Raw genomic sequence first — 26,205 nt, forward strand, 5'->3', positions numbered from 1 at the left:
TCTGAATTTCATTCTCATTGTTTTTAAATTATCAAACGCTGCAAGCACCAATAATTTACCATTTTTGTTCATTCAGAATAAATAGTAAATAACAAGGCACATAGCTTAATTAATACTTTTACATTAAGCGTATGACAAGTTACATATATAGTGGCCTGGTCAGCCTTGTAATTAACATATACGGTATATAATAATATGAATTACAAATATATCTTATCAATTTGAGGCCCTGTTCATCCAGAGCCGTATTTCATGTCTATGACTACGAAGACATTGATATTAGTTTTAGAAACGTCATAAAGTTACACACATGTGCACAGTTTCCAATCAGGTCACATGTACCGCATACGAAACTAGATAAATTGTGCAACTCAGGAAATAAATTACTGAATTATGAACACCCTGTTATTTTCACTTGCAACTCGTCTTTGTGGACGACAGCGTATTATTCTTAGGATTTCATGGCGACAGTCAGAAATGAATGTTAAACAAATAATCGGGTATAGAAAAGAAGATGCAAGTCCTACTAGATTTATATTAAAGATCAAACAATGTGTTTCACATTTATGGTTTGTGAAGATTGTGAGCACGGTAGAAAGTATAACTGGAAATTTTGTCACATAAATTAAAAGCATCATACTAGACAGCATTTTTAGAACATTTCTCCTGGCCCACCTGTTTAATTTTAGATCAGCCTTTGCTTCCCGACTTTTAGATGACTTGGAGATATAAAAATTTTGCTGCAGAATACTTACATAGCAGTAGATGATGATGATGGCCATTACGAAAGTAACACTTACTATAAATGAGAAGTAGTAAAGAAAATAACTAATATCTTCAAAACCTGTTTTTTGGATATTGTATAATGGTAGAAGTAGCATTGTAGCTAGTGACCATATAGCAATGATGTAGAATTTAGTGTCTCTTTCGTCTAATTTTCGCTGGATTTTCATTGGGTTACACAGAGCGTTGTAATTTTCAACCACCAAAAGTCCAAAACTCAAGATGGCGACCGTATATGGTCCAACATTGACAAGGCAAAGGGAGTTTTGTAATTTGACAAACATTACTTGGGAAAACCTAAAAACTTCAGCTTGCATTGACAGGAAAAGTACTGTTTCGGATTCAAAAGAAATGAGATGGATGACTTCAGCTACAGCATTGCTTATCAACAACAAATTCATAGGACGTTCCATTATGAAAGACTTTCTGAGCACAAAAACAAACAAAATGTTTGTAAAAACACCGACCAATGACAAAATTGTCTTTGCTGCTATCAAGGTATAGGTAAATGAAACTCCACCACAACTAAAATCAACGTCTTCTGCGCTGCAGTTCGTCTTATTATGTTTATCGAGAGAGTTCATTTTCCGATATTGAGAAAGATTTGCTTGAGGTATACGGGAAAATTACAAGGATGCAACTTCTCTGAAAATACATTGAAGATCTAATCAAATATATATACAATACAGAGTGTAATTGAAAAGATATGTTTTACAATTATCGCATGCAAGCAGCTGTCACTCCTGTTGTTTTTGATGAAATGCAAGAATGCATAGGAAAGTAGACTAGACTTATAGGGACTTCATGGCTACGCCACTTATTCAGATAAAATTTTTCATGGCACGGAGCCGACATATTCACTAAACATGCAATGCTATCTGTCTGATATCTAAAGATAAGGAATAAGCTGATATATGGTGACTTTAGTTGACACAATAATTTTTCTTACATGTACGTCACAATAATGAATAAATAAAGTGTTTTTGTTAATTATCAGCGTACAAATGCCGAAAGCATGGAAATCAATATTTTTCACTAGAAACGAACTGCATATGACACCAAAATGTCGAATTTATTTCATCATAATGTGTTAGTGACGTCAAATTCAGACACATCACACATCTTCATTTAGCCTATTTGAAAGAGTTAATTGCGCTGAATGCGAATCCCCAATCAAATTTCATTTTGAGCTTTTTCTCTTTTCATGCAAAATATTTTAAAACCTTAGTGTTCTTCTCAAAATGTTATTTGTACGATATATATATATATATTATTTCTTGTTACACTTTAAAAATATATCGATTTTCCATTACATTTTCTATTGCAGACACTCAGGGGCGGATCCAGCTAGAGTTAGGCTAAATAAAATTAACAAATTACAACAAGCAAGCATGCAGTTCATTGATTGAAAAAACTGTATATATTTTTTGTACAGACTATAAGATTTCTTTAACTATGGATGTGGCGTACTAATGAATATGCTGATTCGATGGTCTTTATTTTTTTTTTTGGTATTGTAGTTACGAGTTTTTGGACATGCTTCTTCGAGTATATTCCTCAGAATGTATGGGATTAGTCTATTTTTGTGGCTATATATGATTGCACAAGTGCAGCAAGCATTGAATTGAATATAAATTTTCTGTTTTTGCTGACTGGATAGGTTTTTATTTTTTTATGTAGTTGAAGTATAGAGGGGGATTTATAACACCATGCAAAAACTGTGAATATCTATGAAATATTGATCGATTTTCGAAATAATGACAAAAATGGGTTCGAGAAGATATTAAATCTATTCTAATAGACCAATCAACTTGTCTGCTGTATATCTTAAAAGGCAAATGCAAAGCGTCAAAGCAGCAGCATGGATTTTATCAATCTCATCTTCAGATGAACGTAAGGCTATACTAAATGATTTCCCCGAGTCAGTAACTTAATCAACAATGATTAAATGCTTTACCGTACATAAGTGGAAGAAACTGCATATGTATCATGAAATTATGAAACGTTTCTTTGTGCATATTGACCCGCACACTTAATTAAGCTAAATATGAAACATTTTAAAAATGGCGACTGAAAAAGTTTGCATCAAATCCAGTGTCCTATCTTCTACTAATTGTACAAAGTACATACGTAAAGTCAATTTTTTGCTAAGTAGTTTTACTGAAAAGTGAAAAGCAAGACATTGATCAAATTGGATGGCAATACGTCGAGCGTTCTGTTGTTCGTGGCAATACTGAACACATTATAAATCTATTAAAACATCAGGTGGTATATAAAAAGTACATACGTTGTACTGGATTTAACTTCATCCATGCATGCAGGGCAGTAGATTTGTTCAGGAGTAAAGCAGAATTATTTTCTTTATAAACATGTTTCATAATTATTAAATCTTATTAAATATTTTTTCCGAGGATCTCTCGTTGTATTCCAAAGCAAAAATTATCTTAATATACTTGTTAAATGATAGAATCAAGTAAACTTTTCTTTAGTAACCTAGTAAACCTTTAAAATCAACAAACGTATTGTTTTACCTCTGCTTCACCATCTAAACGTACACATTATATATCAAATACTATACATATATATATATATATAGTTGACAAATCTTTTCTTTTAGGCAGCTGCTCCAAATCACGTTTTATGATAAATTTCACAACTGCTTGTCAGTTCAAACGCTATTTACACCAGAAAACATTAAACTCTGATGCATGGAGTAAAAGTGGCACAAGACACAAGCATCATTTTATCTCAACTCCTTTGATTAACCCTTATTGTTTTAGTTTTGCATTATGTTGTTGCTATTTATATGTCATCTGATGGCTCTATATGCAGGTGCATTCAATCAATATTGAATGGAAATTATTATACATATCTTAGAGCTTATATTTATATTATATATATACTTATAGTTGAATTTACATTAAAAATTCACTTTCTACGGCAAACATAAGCATGCACGATTTCAATAGTGAGTCGATTAATTCATCAAATGACCCAAATGTTTACTATATGCGAAATGAAAATCTTTCTTTTGATAAATCAAATGCATTTAATGAAATATCCAAATTATGTTTATCTGTATTTTCTGTCTAATTTGACAGTACGCTGGCGTTTTGGTGCATTTCAAATCACTTGATATTTGCGTTTTTTGCAAAATTCATTGTAGGTTATTGTTACTACATGTACAGTTCCCAAGCACAGTGTGCATACACCTGCGACCAGGGACGGACATTAGGGGGTGAGGGTGGGATGTATGATTGTAAAATAAGTAGAACGTGAAGATGAAAAAAGTCGCTTTGGCTAAAATAACGCGTTTTTATATCAAATACAGATGTCACAAAATTCAGCCACAGATCGTAGAACCATCCATATGTTTTTTGAGGGAGGGAGAGAGGGAAGGGGAGTGTGCCCCTATGTGCAACCATTATCTGAATTCACTTATTCATGAAAAATTTGTATTAAATTTAATTCATCTACATCTTCACTTCTTTCGAATCGTTTTTGCGCGTACGGAGAGGGCAGTAACTTATTTTAGGATTCGTTATATTATACACTTCAATTCCGTACGTTCTCAATTAAATCAAAATCTGTTCGACCGCTGAAACAGCTGGCTTTGTTTCTGTATTTCACTGGTACTGTTTTCCAACTGTGCCCAACTGAGCCCTATATTTGTAACACACGCTTCTTTCATTTTAAATTTAAATACATACGGAAAAATTTCAAATTACAATATAGTAATTCATGGCAAATAAGGAGAAGAAACGATCATGTAAGAACGAAATGAAATATACTCTCATGAAAAATTATATTTGCCTTATCCCTTCTATTTATACGATTCCTTTCCGAGCTACAGCAATAGCTTGTTGGCAGGGCAGACTACGAAATTGACTTGATGCATTTAACAAGATAAATGAACATTAATGAAGTCTGATTGTTCTCGCAAGTAAGTATTTGATGAACTTCTGTTAAGAGCAACACTATTTTTATCACTGTTGAATTGAATGAGTTAAATGCAAAAATATAAGCAGAAATATGCCAAAAAATTGAAACAAAATCACAGAAATCTTCACCTTGATAGCTTCAAAAAAACATAAATTACTTTGTGACTTTCTTAAGGACTTCATCATCATCAAAAACGCCAAGAAAAATGCGAAAATGAATTGATGAAAACTGAAACTTTATCATCATAAAGTATTGCTTTAAATTAAATATATATTTACAAACGCTTCGAGCTCAGTTGCCCAAAAATTTCATTCAAAATACAAAATATAAAGAGATGGTTTTACCTCTTTGATCTTGCCGACATAATAACCACAGACACTTTATTTCCTTCGTTGACTCTTCGTTGTAAACATAATTTCAATGATATTTTTAACAAATTAAAAGATGGAGGAGGGAGTAAATGCAATTATAGCTATCTAAAAATTAAAAACGTTACAGAAAAACCTCAATTCGTACCACGTTATTTCCAAATAATGCCGAATTCAAAAAACTGCATGTTTTATGCATGATTCATGTATGATTATCATGTATGTTCCGATAATTTTTGTTAACGGTGAAAATGTATTCTGCAGATTGTTTGGTGTTGATTGGTTGATTGGATCTTTTTCTGTGAACAAGCTCAATCTTAATATCAAAATAGCTACTGGCATACCATTTTAAAAGATACTGAAAAGACTAACATTTTATCGACCTTACCTTCACTTTTTCTTCTGTGTCTGTCATTGATATTTGCAATATTCTTAGGTGTGATCGTTGGCTAACACATATTGTGTAAATGATGATGCTGATAGCGTAATAAAAACTGTAGCAGACAATCCCATTTACATAAGAAAAAACACTGATTAAAATACAGCTGTCTACATCGTTTTATTTATAATTTTGGATCCAAAGAATATTGTATTTTCTTATAAAAACCTATAATGTTAATCATTAGCTTAAAGTGTAACATACCTCTCTCTTTAAGATAAGCATGTTGAAAAAAAATATAAAGAAACATGAAAAGTAATACATGAAGGTTTTATTTCTTATAATATACAGTTCAAGTACGGTTACAGAAACTAACTATAACTGACTAATACATATAAGGAAATGAAGGGATCCCTATGGATATTTGATGATCAAATTTAGTGCTATTAAATTAACTGCTTATCTATGTGAAATTTGCATTACCCAATGAAGAGGTATACAGCAAATTGCATTCATTTTTCATTTAGTATTTTTCATTTAAACTTCAATAATTTATAAACAGACATATAGTTGTGGGTAAAGCAGACCTGGACTAAAATCGTTTTGAAAGAAAACTGTCATAAATATTATAACAGCGTCGTTGTATAATTGGCTGATTTCATAGTGTGAATGCATTAATTCTTATCTAGAAATGCAGTTCTTAATCAACTTATATTATGCACACTGACGTCACTTCTTTTGAAATTATGCAAAAACATCTTCCGGTATTTTAAAAGGATCATTGCAGAAAACCACGAGCTCGTTCATCATCACTCTGGAAACAAATCCAATCTGTCAACAACCTCAGAGCAATTCAAGTATCCTTCATTCAAAAGGAATAGAAAAAAAAGGTAAAGATTAGAAATATTTGACGCAAGTTAGGTAACTATTATTCATTTTAATAATCATATATGTTGTAACCAATAATATTTTTGATTGGGTAATAAAGTTTGAAAGAAAAATAAATTTATAAATGTAATTTTTGTGTATACTTCCAGGAGAAAGGAACTTCATTTCAAACTTTACAGAAACAACGAGAGGAAATTGAAAATCGAATAAACGGAATCATTATAATTTCAAGAATGAACAAAACTTATGTGGACGCTGATTTTGAAAATATTATTAGAAAAACTGTGACGTCATGTTACTCGTTATTAATCCTAGCTTCGCTGACTATGAATACGATTGTATTATTGGCAGTGTACTTTGAGAAAAATCTTCAAAATGCTAACAAGTATTTTGTTGCAAGCCTTGCATTCTCTGACATCATGGTCGTCTGCTTAAGTGTAAGTATTCGTATGTATCAGTACATAAAGGTTAATCCAATAAAAAACATTGAGCTGTGTCGCTTTTGGATTTGGGGTGATATTGTCTCGGAATTGTCGTCAATAACAACGTTGACAGTGATCAGTGTCGATCGTTACTATAAGGTTTGCAGACCTTTCAAGTATAAATCTTGGATGTCTACAAAGAAATGTATGATAATTATTGCTATTGTATGGTTGTACTCGTGTATTATGGCAAGTCTTGGTTTATTATCATTTGGAGATTCAAAAGGCGTACATATCGCGAAAGGAGGATATTGTAGAAGCGACAATAAACATTTTTTTATTGTATTTCTATTAATAGGATTCTTCATACCAGTTTTAATACTTATCATTATGTGTTCGCTCATGTTTCGAGTCGTACGTCAATTTAGACGATCACGTAATCAAAACACCAATGTCCAATCCCTCGCAGTCCCACGGATACATGTTAACAGTAAAAAAGTAGGAAACTCTAACAAGCGTACCGTTGCTGTGTTTAGTTTAGTTGTTCTTGCTTTCGTCGTCTGTTGGGGGCCATTCTTTATATTATTTCTCATCATCCAATATGACAAGAAATTTCTTGCTTTGAGCCCTAAGAACCATCAAATTTTATCCACGATTTGTTTTAATATTTTACCGTATTTGAACAGCTTTATAAACCCAATAATTTATGCGTTTTTCGACAAGTCCTTTAATGCAGCAATTCAGAAATTGGTGAATAGAATTACGAGAATACGATATTTAAGGGAACGGTCGTTTTCAAATAGGCCTTATAGTCCTACTTTGCTTCAGGGCTCTTCTTACATCGGAAAGAACATAAAAGAGCATGCATTTTAGCTTTCTCTATACTTCATATTACCGATAAGACTTAATTTCTGTTAGAAAGGATAGCACTTTGAACAAGGAAAATCTACAAAAAGAGCGAGAAGATAAAAACTTGCATGTTTCTAGCACTAGCCGTAGAGTAGTGCTCACTCTAAGTCCAAACAAAACAAAATATATAAACGTTAACTATTGAGTCCTGCCAAAATATTTGCAAGAATGTTTGACGAAGCTGTGTGGAGAGGGGTGTGTGTGTTAACATCATTAATCCTAACATAAAATTACTAGTGACAATAAATCTACTGCAATGTGGTTTGCTAGAATTTAGTAATCCAGTTTTATATTGAGTAATGTCTTTTCATTATAATCCAGGCCAAGTTCTTCAAAGAATGTTTTTGTTGATAGCATAGATTTCTCAATCCATTTTACCAAAAATATGAAATTATAAAGGACAATGCAATTCGGTAACATGTAATTTTATAGTACTACACAATTTATAAAAACGGTTGAGTAAACCCATAATTGAACAATTATTCCTGGAAAATAAGTAATATATGTTTGTATATCTAACGATATCTCCATAATTCAAAGACTATGTACGGAACACATAATTTGATTTGCTCGTTTTCAGCAAACACTTGTGTCAATTTATGATACCTATATTGTGTGCAGATACTCATGGAATAAAAATATAGTTTTGAAGAATGTGTGTGAATTTGAATTTGGAAATGTGTCAACGCCGTCTCTGTCTTTTTCGTTTTGAACATGATAGAACTTGATAGACATGAAAAAATGGTGAACTTTAAATTTAAAATCAAAACTGGGGTAGACTGGGATAGACTTGGGGTAGACTGGGGTAGACCAGGTGTAGACTGACTGGGGTCATACTGGTCATACTGGAGTCCTGGCCTGAGCATTGAAGATGGCGGATGTTGTAAAAACGAATCAAATGTCTGAGGTAATAAACCAAAAGATATCATTAATTTAGTTAGTAGAATTTATTTTTTTGATTATATTATTTGATGTTGCTTATTATACCATTGTCTGCTTTTACATCATAACCATATATTTTTATATATAAAGCCGAATTTGTTAAATTCGTTTGTCACCTAAATAAGACTTAATCGATGTTATAAAGCTAAATCTTGAGCTAGTTTTTCAATCGTCCATCAAATTATAAAGTTAAAATTCAATAGTTGAAAGCAATTTGCAATCAAACGTTTAAAGTTGCTTCAGGATACTAGCAGTGAAGATGATGAAGATGTTGATGAAGAAGAAGAAGAAGAAGAAGAAGAAGAAGAAGAAGAAACAGAACCTGTATTGAAGTATGAGCGAATTGGTAATACAGTATTAACTCTGTTTACAAAAGATGCAGCAAGCTGTATGGCTGTTCATTCCAAGGTTTGTTAGAATTTACATTTCTACCTCAAATTTGTCGTCTTATCTTTCTTAATTTGACATCTTTGCTTAGTTCTTGGCACTTGGAACCCATTACGGTGTAGTTCATATTCTTGATCATCAAGGAAATCGTATTTGTGACAAAGAATTTCCATCAGTAAGTTTTCATTAAAATATACCTGACAAAATGCCATGATATATGTGATGTGCATTGGTAATGGATAATTCCTGTAAACGCATAGTTTGAAATGATTTTAACTTTCCTGCATCCTATATGTATGAAGGAATTCTTAATTTTGCATATTCTGTGTAATAAGGCAATTATTTTTTCTACAGCACACAACAACAGTGAATCAAATCAGTATTGACAGAAATGGGGACTTTATTGCGAGTTGTTCAGATGATGGAAGAGTAAGGATTTTATTCACCCTTTTTCTTTTACTTTTTTAAATGATGACACGTCTCTTGGTAAATATAATATGAATGAACATAATGTAAGAACTTGCTTAACAGCAAGAACAAACAATTTTTAATGAAATAAATAATTAAGCATTCAAAATAAATGACAAAATTTTTTACTATAAAAATGTTTCGACTTACATTAAGTCAGCTTCAGTATGAGAATTAGTTAAGTAATTACAATGCTGAATTTATAATAGGATACATGATACGTGTTAATAAAAGTAAAAGAATAAGGTGAGATAAAATATTAGTGATATTTACATGGCAAGTATTGTGAGTGTGATAGGGACAAATTTGAATATTTACAATTGGAAAATGGTGTTAAAAACAAATGGTCATATTAGTTTGAGTTTGAGATGCTAGATATTGAACTTAAACGATATGAATTTTTAATATGAAATATTCAGGTTGTGATTAAAGGCTTATACAACTCTGAAAACAACATTCAACAAAATTTTGATACTCCCATCAAGGTAAGAAGATCAGAAACTTAAAAATTAACATTAATGTTATTTTTACTGAGAATCTGTGACTATTTCATTAATTTAGGCTGTAGCATTGGATCCGGAGTTCTCTAAAAAAAGTGCTAAACCATTCGTAACAGGTGGCGATAAGGTACATATGGCTACGCTCTTATGAATACTGCAATGTCCCCCTTATTGAAAACTGGTAGCAATATTGAACATACAGGTTACCTCATAAAAACACTGCCATTGCCCTTACTATGTAGTATTTAAAATATGTATATCATAAGTATGATATGATGTAAGGTGTAGTGGTGACGAAATGTTTACATGATGGCTGATTACTTTATAGATGTCAAAAGAATTTGATTTTTGACATCTTCTTTTCTTATTTTTTCATCTTTCTGCATGCCCGAACTCATTAATGATAGCAATCTTGTGGGAGATTGTTTATTTTGTTCATTATAAAATACGGGGAAAGAAACGAAAAATGCAAATTTAAATATAATTCAAAAATAAAAGATGAGGAAAGAAATAAAAAGTGCAAATTAAGGATTTGATCGATAAAGTACTTTAAAACAGTTCGCTTTATGTTGTGTGCTGTTGTCTACATGTGACATAGTTTGAACACGACCTACATGTACATTGCTATCATTTCCTCATCATCATAACCTTTCATGTACATTGCTATCATTTCCTCATCATCATAACCTTTCATGTACATTGCTATCATTTCCTCATCATCATAACATTTCATGTACATTGCTATCATTTCCTCATTATAACATTTCATGTACATTGCTATCATTTCCTCATCATCATAACATTTCATGTACACTGCTATCATTTCCTCATTATAACATTTCATGTACATTGCTATCATTTCCTCATCATCATAACATTTCATGTACATTGCTATCATTTCCTCATCATAACATTTCATGTACATTGCTATCATTTCCTCATCATCATAACATTTCATGTACATTGCTATCATTTCCTCATCATCATAGCATTTCATGTACATTGCTATCATTTTCTTTTCAACATAGCATTTCAGTGTATGTTGAAAAAAGTAAAGCCAAAATATTTTGAGAAAATAGTTAACGAGAAAAGCTCGTGTATATGAAAGAAATGAGTTAAAGTCTGTAAATGAAACCTACTCTACTCTCGCAAAACTGAAAATTTGTAGTAGAAAACTGTTGTTCGTATCGGTTCTTCTGTTTAGTTGGTGCTTCACGAAAAGGGTTTCTTCAGGTATAAATCAACAATTCTTCATGGTGGTGAAGGGGCTATAAGCACCATAAAGTGGCGATCCTCCTATATTGCTTGGGCAAATAATCTGGTACGTACAGTGGCTCGGGGCAAAAATTTTTTTGGGGGGGGGCTATGACGTCATTTTTGCCAAACAGCCTAACAAAAAATGAAACTGTTGCAATTTTGTGATTAAAGGTGAACAATTTTGTACAAAATTAGCAAATTTATGCTAAACCCTGAATTTTCGCTGTTTAGACACTCAGGCAATTCAGGCTCTTTCGCCCAGTTTTAGATTTTTTTTCCTCGCCTTTTGTTGCGAAAGAGTCTTTTCATCCAGCGATTTTGACAAATTATTTGAGAGAAGCATTCAGCACAGCTAATTGAAAAAAAGTGCTCTACGGAGGCTACTGACACTAGAATAATTAAAATATTTGCCGACAGAAACAAATTGCAGATAAAAACACTCATGGCCAGGTACAAAACTACGGCCGGGTGAGGGGGCACAGTCATTTCCCCCCTAAATATTTTTGTCCCACTTTGAAAATGTTTGTTTAAATATGTCATATTCTTGCAGCTATGCTCTCTAGATTTAATGTGATAGTGAAACAGAGGTTGTTCGCTCTTCAGTAGCCAAACATAAAAGTTAAAAAGATTGAATGATGTCTTGCATATTATAGAAAAAGATATCTTCCCTTCTATATGCACCTTATATCAGTTTCTAGACACTAGTTTTCCAATATCTTACAAAGTTGAGCGGACGTTCTTCTTTGTGAAAACAATCAAAAGCCGATTTTGATTTAAGATAACAACAATACATCTTAATAATTTAGCGCTGTTATCTATTGGACGAGATATCAGCAAATCTCTAAACTTTGTCGGCATTATCATTTACTTCAAAAACGAAAACCATAGTCGTCTTTTATAAATAGCTAATCCATTGCACGATGTTGTTTTTCAATATAAAGATTGGATGTCGATTTTAGTTGACTTATAGCAGTATGTTTTCTTTGTACTCTGTTGTACAAAATATAGTTAGTTACGTTTGCTTCCTGAAAAATTGAATGTGTGATGAATTATAATCATTGTTACGATTAAGTATAACTTTGCGTCCACACTTTCCCTCCCCAAAATGCTGCTTCTCTCCCTAATTTTATATCTTAGCTGCATGTCTTCTTTAACCTTTCTCTCATAAATCTTCTTATTAATACTTAATGCTTGATTCGGCTTGAAGATGCCCCGAAAAATTATTATGCAGAAGATATTCAACAATTAACAATGTGTTGAATATCCTCTGCATAATGTGATGACGTAAAAATCATTCGAATAATAAGCAAGATATGAATTATTTTTGTTCTAAATCTCAATTTTGCAATTTTCATGTGTGAACATGGGGCCCCTATGGTATTTGTGGGACCGGGTACGTAGGTGCAATCATTAATATCACTCAAAATCTTTTATCGAGGTCGGCAACTTTTGCCTGAAGTTATAATTTAGTTAATTGTCTTTCCGTTGTTAATAATTTATCGGATATTTATTGGATTGTTATAGGGCGTCAAGGTTTATGATATGAGCTTGAAACAGCTCATTACCAACATCCGCAGAGAACCAAATAGGTATCTGTGTTATGTACTTATGTACCTTAATTTAGATTTGTATAAACATTTAACATATATCTATGTTTCTTACTGATCTATTACTCAATCGACTTTCTTTCCTTCCCATTGGTAGAGATAGAGTAGTCTCCGATTTCAGTATGTCTATTGAGAAGCTGGTTAAGGTTAAAGTGAACCTCCTTCACTCGTCTTTAACCCCACGTTATCGTATAACCCATAGATATCACGAATAGTATGGACATACGTAGCTTAAAAGCATAAGGTGAATAAGTAATCCCGAATGGTCAGTGGTAGTTGCAAACATGTATTATATTGGGGAGTGATGGGATGATAGGTGGCTAAAACTTAGAACAGAAAATACGAAACAACAGCGTACTGTTCTTCTGAAGCGACCAAGCGCTTTCTACAAAGTAAATTTTAACATAAAAACGTAAATAGCTGTGTTGTGTGTTATTAGAAGATTGAGAGCCCACATTCTCTATGTGTTAAACTCTGCTAAAGGCCAAGTTTACCTTCGTCAAGTTCCGACCACTTTTTGATAATTTGTCTATCCATCAAACGACGACAATCAATTTAGCTATCATAAGTTCAACAGATTTTTCTCTCTATTCTTCAACGCCATGTTAGTTTCCACATTCATTGGAGCTCCCCACTTATGTTCATGAAATGCTTTGTCGACGATTTTAGACATTTCTTATGGTTGTTTATCTCTTCTATAACTCTGCGTGTTTTAATATGGTTTGTATAGTAAATGACAACGATCATCTTACCTTTGCCATATAGTGTTCACTATAGTAATATAGATGTTTCTTCTGGTGTCCATGTTAGTAGAGTCCTGAAAAGGACTGTTGATGTTGACTGACGTTTCGACAACCTTAGCAGTAGTCATTTTCAGAGTCAAGGGAAGAGTAAAAGTCAGGTTTGCCGTACTTGTTCTCTGGTTCTTACGTCAACTTATTGTGTGTAGAGGAAATGTGTGACACACAAAAAAGATGACGTCATATTATCTATTGACCTGGACGATCTACATTTACAAACATCTAACGATACTCCCGGGCTGAAACCATCTTATAGTAACTTATTTAATGAAGTATGGTAAACGTCAACATGAACTTCGAACTTGTCTGTTTAATAAAATTACAATCAGTTATTTTCTCTTTCTTTAGTCCAAGACCTGAACTTTACCGCTGTTATTTGTTTTGGAAAGACAACACAACGCTTATTATTGGTTGGGCTAAGCATATTCAAGTAATACATGGAACAATGACGTATAAAATTAGTCTTATCTCATTTACAGCAATTTGATATTGTTGAGAGCATGCTTGAACTTTTAATGAATGTTTTGTTCATATTTGTATATATGAATTTTCATGTTGTTTGATGTTTTTATTAAAGGTTTGTGTGGTGAAAGAAAGAGTAAGAACCAATGGCAATCAAAATCCAGAACATAAATTGCTTCCGTCAAGATACGTGGAGATAGGTATAATTATGCTGAGATGACATATTTTCTGACTTTGATATTACTTGTTGCCTGAGATAGGAGTTTGGAGAAACACATAATTTATTTTATCTTTATATTTGACATAGCGATTGTTTTCATTATTGATATGTTGCCAAAGACTTCATCCCTTATCTTAATTTAATATTTTTTTATTTGATTGTTTGTTTAGTTGGTATTATACCAACGGACTATTTTGTTTCTGGAATTGGGCCATATGGCAATGGTTTGGTGAGTGTACAATTTGCTATCCACATTTCTCTTACAGTAGGACTATTAGACTCTGCATGTGCGGATAATTAATCTAAAATTTTTGATTAAGCGAGCTATTTACTACAAAATCGATGCCAGTACTTAGTAGATAAGCTGGCGTGCCCCACCATGCATAGAAGCAAAAGTAGCCAATACACAACCATAGACATACACCATGGACATTACATCGTGAATGAAAAGTAATCGCTTACATGTAAATCGTGAACAACAAGACAACAATTGGTTATTTAGATCAAAGCTTTTGATAGGTTTTAAAAAAATGTTTTTATTTGCCATGAAGTCAATGGATGTTTACCTCATTAATCAAAATTAAAAGGGAGTTACGTTAGCGCCAGTGTTGTTTGTACTGCGTAAATATACCATAGGAATAATTGTATTCTTCATATTAAGCACCACAAAGTTGTTTTTCAGATCATTCTCTCGTATCTTGATAATTCAAGCAAGAAGGAGGTGCGTTAACTGATTTATCGTTTTTTGCTTAAAAATATTTCCTCTAAATACAATTTCTTCCTTTTCAAATTTTTGATAATGCATAGCAATGTATCCATTTAGCCTGGATCGACTCATGTTCTAAAGATCCAGCATTGGCTGTCGACAGGATTTTTAAATGAATTTATATTTTTTCAGCGCAAGGCTACACGACCCCTCTTACGAATTGTTAATTATGCTGATGAATATGAAGAAATCATGATGGATGCATTATCAGTGAGAGGATTTGAAAATTATGATTGTAATCATTATCACTTAGGTACGTATACCAATGCTGGTTACAATAAAAAATCAAGTGCTTTTTTATGTAATGTATTTTTATATAACACATTCAGAAATTGGTAGAACCTCCTCACAAAATTAATACAAATCTTCATGACTTTAGAACCCTTGCCTGAAGAGGAATTATTTTTTGTTATAAGCCCGAAGGATATTGTTTTGGCCAAGGTATTTTCGTGCACTTACATATTGAGAATATATGTACAATACCTTACATATGTAGAATATATGTACAATAACTTAAATATCTACAGGACATATACAATAACTTATATAGTGAGAATGCATGTACAATAACTTACATAGTGAGAATGCATGTACAATGACTTACATATGGAGAATGCATGTACAATGACTTACATATGGAGAATGCATGTACAATGACTTACATATTGAGAATGCATGTACAATGACTTACATATTGAGAATGCATGTACAATGACTTACATATGGAGAATGCATGTACAATGACTTACATATTGAGAATGCATGTACAATGACTTACATATTGAGAATGCATGTACAATGACTTACATATTGAGAATGCATGTACAATGACTTACATATTGAGAATGCATGTACAATGACTTACATATTGAAAATGCATGTACAATGACTTACATATTGAGAATGCATGTACAATGACTTACATATTGAGAATGCATGTACAATGACTTACATATTGAAAATGCATGTACAATGACTTATATATTGAAAATGCATGTACAATGACTTATATATTGAAAATGCATGTAGAATGACTTACATATTGAGAATGCATATACAATGACGTACATATTGAGAATGCATGTACAATGACTTACATATTGAGAATGCATGTGCAATGACTTACATATTGAAAATGCATGTAGAATGACTTACATATGGAGAATGCATGTACAATGACTTACATATGGAGAATGCATGTACAATGACTTACATATTGAGAATGCATGTACAATGACTTACATATTGAGAATGCATGTACAATGACTTATATATTGAAAATGCATGTACAATGACTTACATATTGAGAATGTAGGTACAATGACTTACATATTGAAAATGCATATGATTTATATTACGTATTCATATTACCTTCATCTTTAAGCAATGACTGTGCGTTAAAACCTAATTTCTGTCTTTTGAATATCTTTTGTATCAAAAGCCTATACATTCGATGTCTACGTAACCGTTATGATGTCTACTTGACCAATGTATGTTTTCTCTCGTATAGCCATGTGAAATTGATGTGACCAATGTATGTTTTCTCTCGTGTAGCCATGTGAAGTTGATGTGACCAATGTATGTTTTCTCTTGTAGCCACGTGAAATTGATGTGACCAATGTATGTTTTCTCTCTTGTAGCCACGTGAAATTGATGACCACATTGATTGGTTGGTAGAACATAAAATGTTTGATGTAGGTTTAGAAATTTGTCTTTCGATAAAATTGAGTTTTAGTCCAAGCTATGTACGCGTTTTCCAGTTATTAAATTTTATCAAACAAGATGCTGGATTTTGATCGTTTCCATTAGAAGTGTTAACGTGATTTTTGTAGGAAGCACTACGTTCTGTGGAAACAAATGAGAAGATAATAAAAAGGAATAACTATTTAGTAAGTTTATAATGTCATAACATCGAAGTTTTGAGTATAGAATCTGAGCACGTTTATATGGGCAATAAAAGTGATTTTCTTGCTTAGCACGCAAGGTTAATGAAATATACGAAATTACCTATTTTTTTGCTTCGTAATTTTGTAATGAAATTTCCCTTTAGGATATTGGACGAATGTATTTGCAACATTTGAAATCTAAAGGTGAATATGAAGACGCCGCAAGGTAAAATATTTGAAACATTCGCATGTTTTCACAGTTCATAATATTACACATCTAATGCTGATGTAAGATTGCATTATTTCTATGTTTTATTGTTTGTTTTAGTTATTTATTTGATGTTTTTTTTCCAGATTGTGCGTTAAAGTGCTCGGAAATGACACCAGTTTATGGGAAGACGAAGTTTATAATTTTGCCAAAACCCATCAACTTCGGGTCTGTTTATTTTTTAACCTTCATTTGCACACGAATGCCCACTTAATTCACTGAGTCATGATAAAGCAATAAGAAGTCGTTTCAGTGATTTTTATCAATTTTTAGCAATTTGTTAATTTTCTCTGCTCAATTAAAATTTTCGATACATTTCATCGTTTAAAGTTCGGCTAAATTAATAAGTAATATTGGTCTATTAAAATGAACAAATGACAATTTCAAGTTTTAAGGAAAGTGTGAACGTACTTTGCTCATTATGTGGCCATCCATTTGTTTTAAGACTTTCCAAAAATTGAAGGTTTAATTAAATTCTAGGTAATAGCTCCGTACATTCCTCGTAATCCTGAAGACGCGAACAAGTTGAGCAGTACTTTGTACGAAATTGTCCTCAACGATTTTCTGCAAAAAGACATCGAAGTTAGTATTACGGTCACTTTTGACAAATTGTTCAAAAAAGCAGGCAGAAAATCATTCGAATTTCTTTACAATGGTATTTAATTTTTAATTAGGGTTTTCAGCAATTAGTAAAGGAATGGCCTTCAAAATTGTATAAAGTTAAACCTATCATTGCTGCTGTCAAGGTACCTACATGGTGATGGTTTGTTAGGAAAATAAAGAAAATTTAAGTGATTTAAATGTTGGAGAAGTAGAACGTTCTACGCTTCTAGAAAATGTGATTTTCTTAATATCATGTTAGAGAAATAGATTGTTACATGTTTCTGGAATGTGTGATTTGCTCTATGACATGTGACAGAAGTAGAACGTTGTATGTTTCTAGAACATGTGATTTTCTCAATGTCATGTTAGAGAAATAGAATGTTATATGCTTCTGGAATGTTTGATTTGCTCTGTGACATGTAAGAGAAAGTTTCGCGGGGAAAACATCCGGTAGCTTGATAAGGCGATGACGTTAAGTCAGGTGTGAATGTGATCCTCGATGAGGAAACGAGAAGTTTAAACCTTTTGCATAGTAGACCTTGCCCATTTGAAGTAAATGTCTGATAAAGAAAATACAACTGCGATTGAAAGACATCAAAAGGTTCAAGAAAAAAAAACTTTTGTGTCCCTGCTCATATTCTTCCCAACCAAACTCAACAAACCCGTATGATGTCATGTCATGATCGCGACGTCTCCTCCCAGATCTTCTAGCGAAAGGTTTAAATTTCTCGCTTCCTCCGCACAAACTGAACTATGTACTGATTACTTTTTTCATTTGAATTTCTCCACTGAAAACTTATAACATCAACTTATCAAACTACCGGAGTTATTCACCACCTAAGTTTCTTTTAACCCAAGATGACTATAAAACCTTACGAGCACTAAAGGACAACAAAACAATCCACATCATGTTAAAGAAGTAGAAAGTTATACATTTTTTGAATGTGTGATTTTCTCCATTTCACGTTAGACGTTTTTAGTATGATTTGTTCGATGAGTAATTTTTTTTAAAAAATTGTCTGCCAAAATTTTTCAAAAGAAAGACGACACTTTAAACAGTTTTTCACTTGTTCACAATATTTTTTTAATAAAATGCATGCAGCATAACGATTGTCATTTTATAATGCACAGTAAATTCATAACCATACTACATTGGAAATTGTGTTTCTTTAGATAATCATAATAAATGCGTCATATAAAATACATGTGTTTGTACTTGTGCACTTTTCTGCGGCTCCATACGCATGGACTAAATCGACTAAATTTTTGCGTTTTCCGACAATTTATATTAGTTTAAGAAGTGGTCATATCAAAATGAGCCATTGACTCGTTCACATGCAAAGTTCTTTGTGATTGACTTTAATTGCTTTATTTTTTAGGAAAAGCTTTTAAACGATCCCAAGAACCCAATCCTTTTACAGAGTCTTGGTGAATTGTAAGTTGAATATAAACGATGCTTTGTATTTAAACTGCATTAAGGGTACAGTGGGTACATTAAGGATACATTAAGGGTACAATGGCTTTCAATTTGTAATAAAACGATTTTTTTAATGGATAGGTATACTTCACAAGGTCGTTACGATCTCAGTCTTGCGATATATCTGGAGTAAGTATTAGGACGTACGTAGTATGATGATTTGAAGACATTAAAATTAATCAGTTATTGTTCCTAAAGTTTATTTGATGTAAGGAGCATGCAATTCTAATAATTTGACGTTTCCAATTTGTTTAGATTGAAATATGAAGGAGTCTTTGAATTAATTGATCAGCACAACTTGTTTGATTCTATTTTTGACAAAATTGTTAGGCTCATGGACTTTAATAAAGAGGTAAGAATGATTGTTCTGATTATTGTCTAACATGGGTGATTATGTATCCATAGAAAATGTCTGCTCCTGGGAACTTTAATAACAAAATATTTATGTATTTAGTGGTTATTAACTTGATTAGCTATGTCTAATAATCATACATAATTATGTTCTTGAAAATGTCTGCTCCTGGGAACTTTAATAATGAAATATTTATGTATTTAGTGGTTATTAACTTGATTAGCTATGTCTAATAATCATACATAATTATGTTGTTGAAAATGTCTGCTCCTGGGAACTTTAATAACGAACTATTTATGTATTTAGTGGTTATTAACTTGATTAGCTATGTCTAATAATCATACATAATTATGTTCTTGAAAATGTCTGGCTCTGTGAACTTTTGAATTTGCAAATAAGGAATTTCAGTGACATATGCATCGTCGAAATTATGGTCACCAACGTTAACATAGTTGGTGCAAGACATTACTTGTCTTAAACATGAATATCTGGGTTAGTTTTATAAATAATCTGTTGCTCTTTTTATGTAGCGAGCAGTATCAATGCTTGTTGACAACATCCAAAAAGTGTCGGTGAGCTAATTCTCTAAAAATGAAGTGAATATCTTAATCGACTACACCACCATAAACTTTTGGGAAATTTTTGATGAATCATGTTACCCGAAAATCTTGTGTTGACTAAATACATGGCAGAACCTTCTCACATTGCAATATTGATTTCCCCCGAAATTTTTAATCTATAAAAAGTGTTGAACTTTTATGCATCATTTGACAGGTTGATGACGTTGTTCGACAGTTGACACCTTACTCAGAATACTTACACACAGTGAGTAAAGCTGCTTCTTGTGCACGGCTATTTTTTACGTCCGTTTATGAAGCACGTTTCCTTTCTCATAGTTTTTACCTGACTTTAACCTGTGGACTACTCACCGCGAAAGGCGTTTAACGTTTTTTGCATTCACGCCAACAAAAATGGAAAACGTTTATTTGTCTCTTAAATTGCGAGTAAATTTTTACTTTGAAGTATTGTTATTCATGGTGTTGGTAAAGTCTGAGCAGAAATGTTAAGCATTTTTCTCACTCTAAGTTGAATACGCGTGTACAAAGAACCATTTATGGAGACTTCGTATTTTTACGTAAAACGTTAAAGGGAGGCAGGAAAGGGAAATGAAATGAAATGATTGTACTTTACTACGTGTAGTATAACATTTTTTCGATGGTTCATGCAGAGACTGTCGCTGATCTGCTATAGGAGACAATAAAGAGTTAAGAGCGCACTTTAGTAAATATAGTACGTACGTATGTTAAGTTTAAGGACTGCTTTATCAGTCTAATTTATTAGACTTAAATCAGAAAGTTTATTGTTGAAAGATTTATTTTATTTTAAGTATAGTTTTTAATGGCTTACTATTATGCTGAAAGCCTTCACTGATGTTGGATTGAAATTGATTTTAGTACTTGGATGCAGTATTTCAAAAAGATCCAGAACTAAGTATTGATTACCACGAAATTCAGGTGAAATGATCTTGTGTTCCACTTTATGTAGGCTAATTTTCATGCTGCACACTTTTTTTTCAATGCGATTGAAAAGAGATGCGTTCATAAGTTACATCAACATTACATAAATAAAAATTTATACAAACATTTTATGTTTATGACAAATATTATAGCAACACAATGGTGAAGTCAGGCAGCGCAATTGATGTTAAAACAATTACCATATGCTATAAAATAACGGATTTTGCTTTTCATTTTTTCAAATTGAAGTTTATTTCTATAAATTTTATTTCGCTGGAAGCAACCTTATTTTGTCATTATCCCAGTGAGAATTTTCAACTGTGAATGCTAGGCAAGTTGAACAAAATTTTATCTCATTGTATTATTTGTGTTGTAAATTTGAAGGTCTCTCTATATGCTGAGTTTGATCGTCCGAGACTTCTTTCTTTCCTTCGAAAAAGTAATTACTATCCATTGCAAAAGGTAGAGGATTTGTCGCGTGTTTAAAGTGAATTTATTTTCATTTTGTTCTTACACATTTTCTTAAACTTTTCAACATCAAACAACATACAGGCGCTGAATGAATGCAGGCAAAGAGAATTGATCGAAGAGATGGTATTTTTACTCGGTGTGTTTGGCTGGTTGTATCTTATTTTAAATAGAATAGCATATGTTGATAGACAAGAAAAGGCAAAGATTCCCAAGTGTTCTGATATTTTGGTGTGCAAATAACGTGAGGTTTGACCCTCATACGACGTGGAAAAACAAAAAAAACACAGGTCATTTGCCCACCAGAGTATCAAAACACTTTGAAATCTCTGCCTTAATAGGAGAACCTTTTTCTTGTGCACCACCATATGCTATTCTTTCTTACATATAACAAACACATCTCACTCTGCCGATTTTATTGACTTCTCTCTTCCTCCTCTGGCGATTACGAGCTCATTGTTCACGAAAGCCTTTCCATATCTAAGCTTAAATCCTTTCTTAACACCCGATATAATTCCATCCCCCCCCTAACAAAAAAATTCTTTAATATGTTTCCCTTTATTTGATATTTTACCCCTTACATTCTGTCCTATCATCTAAACGTCCTACTTTCTTTATGTGTAGTCTAGTGTCCTTTAAATATACAACTATTTATTTAAAGCCTCTTGAATATAATTGTCATTTTTTATTCACGATGTTTTTATTCAATTCTGTATTTTTTATGAAAAAAAACATTATTTGTGCAGGGCGAATGGGGAATAATAAAGAAGCTCTTCATCTAATAATAGACAAGCAATCCAATGTACATAAGGTATGTTCCCGTACAATACTGTATTTATATGTAAAGAATATTCAACAAATAGAATATATGGGAATATATGTAATTGAGTATTTAAGTGTTTATTTTATAAATTACGGGAATGTAAAATAATCATGTTAGAAGTATCGTAACTGTTTTCCAAGAGGTTTTTGCTTGAGATTTTTCACTCACTTAGATGAATGTTCTTGCCAGGCAACTCGCAAAGCAGATAAATCGTTATATTGAACTATATATTCCTTTAATGATCATGTATAGGCGATCGATTTTGCTAAAGAAAAGGATGACGAAGAACTGTGGGAGGATCTCATTACATGTTCACTTGATAAACCAGGTTTTTTATTACATGTTCACTTGATAAATCAGGTTTTTTTATTACATGTTCACTTGATAAACCAGGTTTTTTTATTACATGTTCACTTGATAAACCAGGTTTTTTTACATGTTCACTTGATAAACCAGGTTTTATTACATGTTCATTGATAAACCAGGTTTTTATTACATGTTCACTTGATAAACCAGGTATTTTATTACATGTTCACTTGATAAACCAGGTTTTTATTACATGTTCACTTGATAAACCAGGTTTTTTTATTACATGTTCACTAGATAAACCAGGTTTTTTTTCATTTTTTGTTTCACCAATGTATCCGAGGCAAAAGTGATATTTTCTTTTCACGCTATCTTCATGTGTACTTGCCATAACTTTAACGTAAATATTTTTGATAGTTTTAAACTATGAAAAATGTTTTCGTTTGTTTTAAACACCCAATAATATGCTACCACTTTACAATTATTCGTTTGTTCATCCTTCTATCCAATGTTCGATGATTTATTGCTGCTTATGTTGCTAATTCCTGTTAATTATTCATCCTTCTATCCAATGTTCAATGATTTATTGCTGCTTATGTTGCTAATTCTTGTTAACGCGTAGAATTTCGTTCATTGTAAATTTAGGTAAATGTCATGGTCAATCGAAACAGCTTTTTTTTATTTTGTTTAGAATTCATTACCGGTTTGTTACACAATATTGGTACACATGTTGATCCGATCAAACTTATCAAAGTAAGAAAATAAGACAATGTTATAACCCTACCAACCGTAACTTCAAAGTCTGTATAACCCTACCAACCGTAACTTCAAAGTCTGTATAACCCTACCAACCGTAACTTCAAAGTCTGTATAACCCTACCAACCGTTACTTCAAAATATTTTACAGTCACCGTCATTACCATTTTATGAACTTTGTTGAATGTGTTCATAAGCACACAATTTTTTTAACACGTATTTTAATAGAGGATACCGTGTAATATGAAAATTCCAGGCTTGCGCGATTCGCTTGTGAAAATTCTGCACGACTATAATTTACAAGTAATGTATAATTTCCCGTATAAATGAACTGAAATACTTTATTTTGTTAAATTTTTTAGTTTATATTATTAAGATTTATTGTTGGCAAGTATATGGTATATGTTGTATGTTCAGCTTATTTTCTTTTAAAGATATCACTTCGAGAGGGTTGTAAAAGATCCTAGTAAAAGACAGGTGAGATTTTCATCATTTGTGTTTTTAAAACATTATGATCTTGTTAGCTTCCTGGAATTTTAGCGGTACATGCTTGGTCATGTTATACCACAAAGGGATACTACATGATAGAATTTAGTTTATTTAATCATATGCTGTCGTTATTCTACGTAATTCACATGTTTATATTCCTGTATAGTGTTTCGTTATTGCAACGAGCTATGAAAACAAGGCAAAAAGGAATTTGTGTTTCTGGTATACATGTTAAAAAACTATGTTTCTTTGTGTCAATCTTGATCTTCAGTATATACATTTTTTATCGTCTAGGGTCATCGACATGTTCCAGTTGTCATGGTAACATACTAGTGCAAGGTATAATATGACTTGCTTTCTTTCACGTACAATGCATGTGTGTCAAAAAAATGAATCGAACTTTGATATAATATCGTGTGTTTAATATTGTGTTTTATTCTTTATTTTTATCAAGCAAAGAGATGAGCTCTTCAGCTTTCCAATGTAGAGTTTTTAATTTCATAATAATCAGAAATGAACGAGTAATCTTAAAATAAAAATTTCAGGTCAAAATTGCTTTTTTTCACCATTGGGAAATGTATAAAATTATAAAGGTTTTACTGCCATTTCGCACAATAGCAAATGAAACAGCGAGTTTTTCTCTGTGTTGTATCATACGTTGAATTAATAATTGTATTCAACGATGGAAAAATGTTTTTTGACTTGCAATGAAAAACATATCGATGGAAAGCAAAAGAGCTCATCTTTTTTTTGCCGTCAGAAAAATGCAAGTATAAAGCACAATATTAAATGCTCGATGATTTCTTATTAAAGTTCGATTTATACGAACGTACTGTAAAGACAATTTAATTCCATCATCATCCGCATGGCTGTTTCTTTTTTTTAGTACATTTTCACATTAATAGTATCAGTTGCTATGTGTCTAGATAAACGTCAAGCATCTAAAGTTGTTGTATTCTTCGATAAACAAGTTTTCCATGTGGATTGCTTAGCTCATAAAGATAAGGTTACACTTTTGCCAACTTTTATAACTGAGTGAACTTTCTTGGAAAAATCATTGAAATATTATGGGTTGTTTATTTGCTTTTAGGAGTTATACTGTCAGATATGTTCACCACCTGTCTGGTCAAAGTAAGAAAGAATCAAAGCAATATCATGCTTGATTTATACAAGCCGTGGTTGAAGGTGATTTAGATGAGTAAATGTGTATGCCTGATTTTGAAAAATTTAATGGGACGAATTCTTGCACAAGACGTACTAATAAAAATCGAATGGTTTTTACACGTAAAATAACATTTGACTAACAGGAACTGGAAATACCAAGGGAAAGTGGTATCTTAAAATTCTCCTTTACGCAGGCTATGAATATGGTGATGATGGTGGCACAACAATAAATGGTGATCCTAATACACATGGTGGCACAGACAATGTTTGTGAATCATAAGATTTAGTTGATACGGAGAAATTTTTCCATAATTTATACTTTGATCTCCAAATTTGAAATCTTATAGTCTTTCATTGATTTTAATCTGAAAACAGTAGCAATTTTGAAACTGGTCGTTGCATTAGCATTCTAAGAACCATGCACTCAATTTTTTCCATTTGCCTTAATTTTGATAATATATTTGAGCTAATAGTAAGCTAGTTAGTTTAGAGGTATTACTATACAGGTAGTTAAGAGCTGTTGGGAAAGGTTTGCCTTGTTTTTTTTTATAGAAACATAGCAGTAGTGTGGTGAATGGCGAAACTTCAAATGACTTAGTCATACAAAGTGTGAACTTTCCGGGGGGTATTGAAGTTCAAATGACTTAGTCATACATAGTGTGAACTTTCCGGGGGGTGTTGAACAACAACGCTCGTATTTTGTTTCCTAATTATACAGATTATCAAACGAAATGACATTAAAATATTTATTTGATTTTCTGCAAAATAAATAAACGATCATTTCATTGCTAAAAAATGAAATTCCCGTGTTACAACAACGTCTCTCCTTAAGTCTTACCCCCAATAGCTCGATCTTTAGCGGTATTGATGCGTATATTTGTTCTAGATTTACTTAACATGAATTTGTTAAATGCGGCTTCATTCCGTTTTAAACCTGCTTCATATTTTCTAAATATATTTCATGACTCCCTAAATTCTATTCATAGAAATCAAGAA

The 26,205-nt window shown here is 32.2% G+C and overlaps 2 protein-coding genes and 1 pseudogene across 2 annotated transcripts; 2 read left to right on the forward strand and 1 right to left on the reverse strand.

Annotated features, from left to right (window-relative positions):
• Positions 1–143: 143 nt before the first annotated feature.
• Positions 144–1,424, reverse strand: LOC124439700 (growth hormone secretagogue receptor type 1-like). The gene has a single exon (XM_046989983.1). It carries the CDS (start codon positions 1,365–1,367, stop codon positions 384–386), a length of 984 nt encoding a protein of 327 aa, XP_046845939.1. The 5' UTR covers positions 1,368–1,424; the 3' UTR covers positions 144–383.
• Positions 1,425–4,524: 3,100 nt separating this feature from the next.
• LOC124440531 lies at positions 4,525–7,655 on the forward strand (annotated as a pseudogene).
• An 870-nt stretch (positions 7,656–8,525) lies between these two features.
• Positions 8,526–25,644, forward strand: LOC124439697 (vacuolar protein sorting-associated protein 41 homolog). The gene is given in 39 exon segments (XM_046989977.1): positions 8,526–8,598; positions 8,871–9,041; positions 9,112–9,195; positions 9,375–9,449; positions 9,908–9,973; positions 10,050–10,115; positions 11,193–11,309; positions 12,770–12,834; positions 14,001–14,082; positions 14,230–14,314; positions 14,505–14,563; positions 15,017–15,055; positions 15,233–15,353; positions 15,480–15,541; positions 16,741–16,794; positions 16,933–16,989; positions 17,151–17,212; positions 17,341–17,422; positions 17,735–17,836; positions 17,929–18,000; positions 19,237–19,292; positions 19,416–19,463; positions 19,590–19,686; positions 20,217–20,258; positions 20,461–20,511; positions 21,141–21,200; positions 21,588–21,665; positions 21,756–21,810; positions 22,418–22,482; positions 22,747–22,822; positions 23,492–23,553; positions 23,785–23,859; positions 23,991–24,009; positions 24,012–24,033; positions 24,212–24,267; positions 24,340–24,384; positions 24,972–25,051; positions 25,136–25,230; positions 25,404–25,644. Coding segments are annotated over 38 exon segments (2,589 nt in total). The 5' UTR covers positions 8,526–8,562; the 3' UTR covers positions 25,181–25,230; positions 25,404–25,644.
• Positions 25,645–26,205: the final 561 nt, after the last annotated feature.

Source organism: Xenia sp. Carnegie-2017, unplaced genomic scaffold, assembly GCF_021976095.1.
Source record: "Xenia sp. Carnegie-2017 unplaced genomic scaffold, XeniaSp_v1 HiC_scaffold_2, whole genome shotgun sequence".
NCBI lineage: Eukaryota > Metazoa > Cnidaria > Anthozoa > Malacalcyonacea > Xeniidae > Xenia > Xenia sp. Carnegie-2017.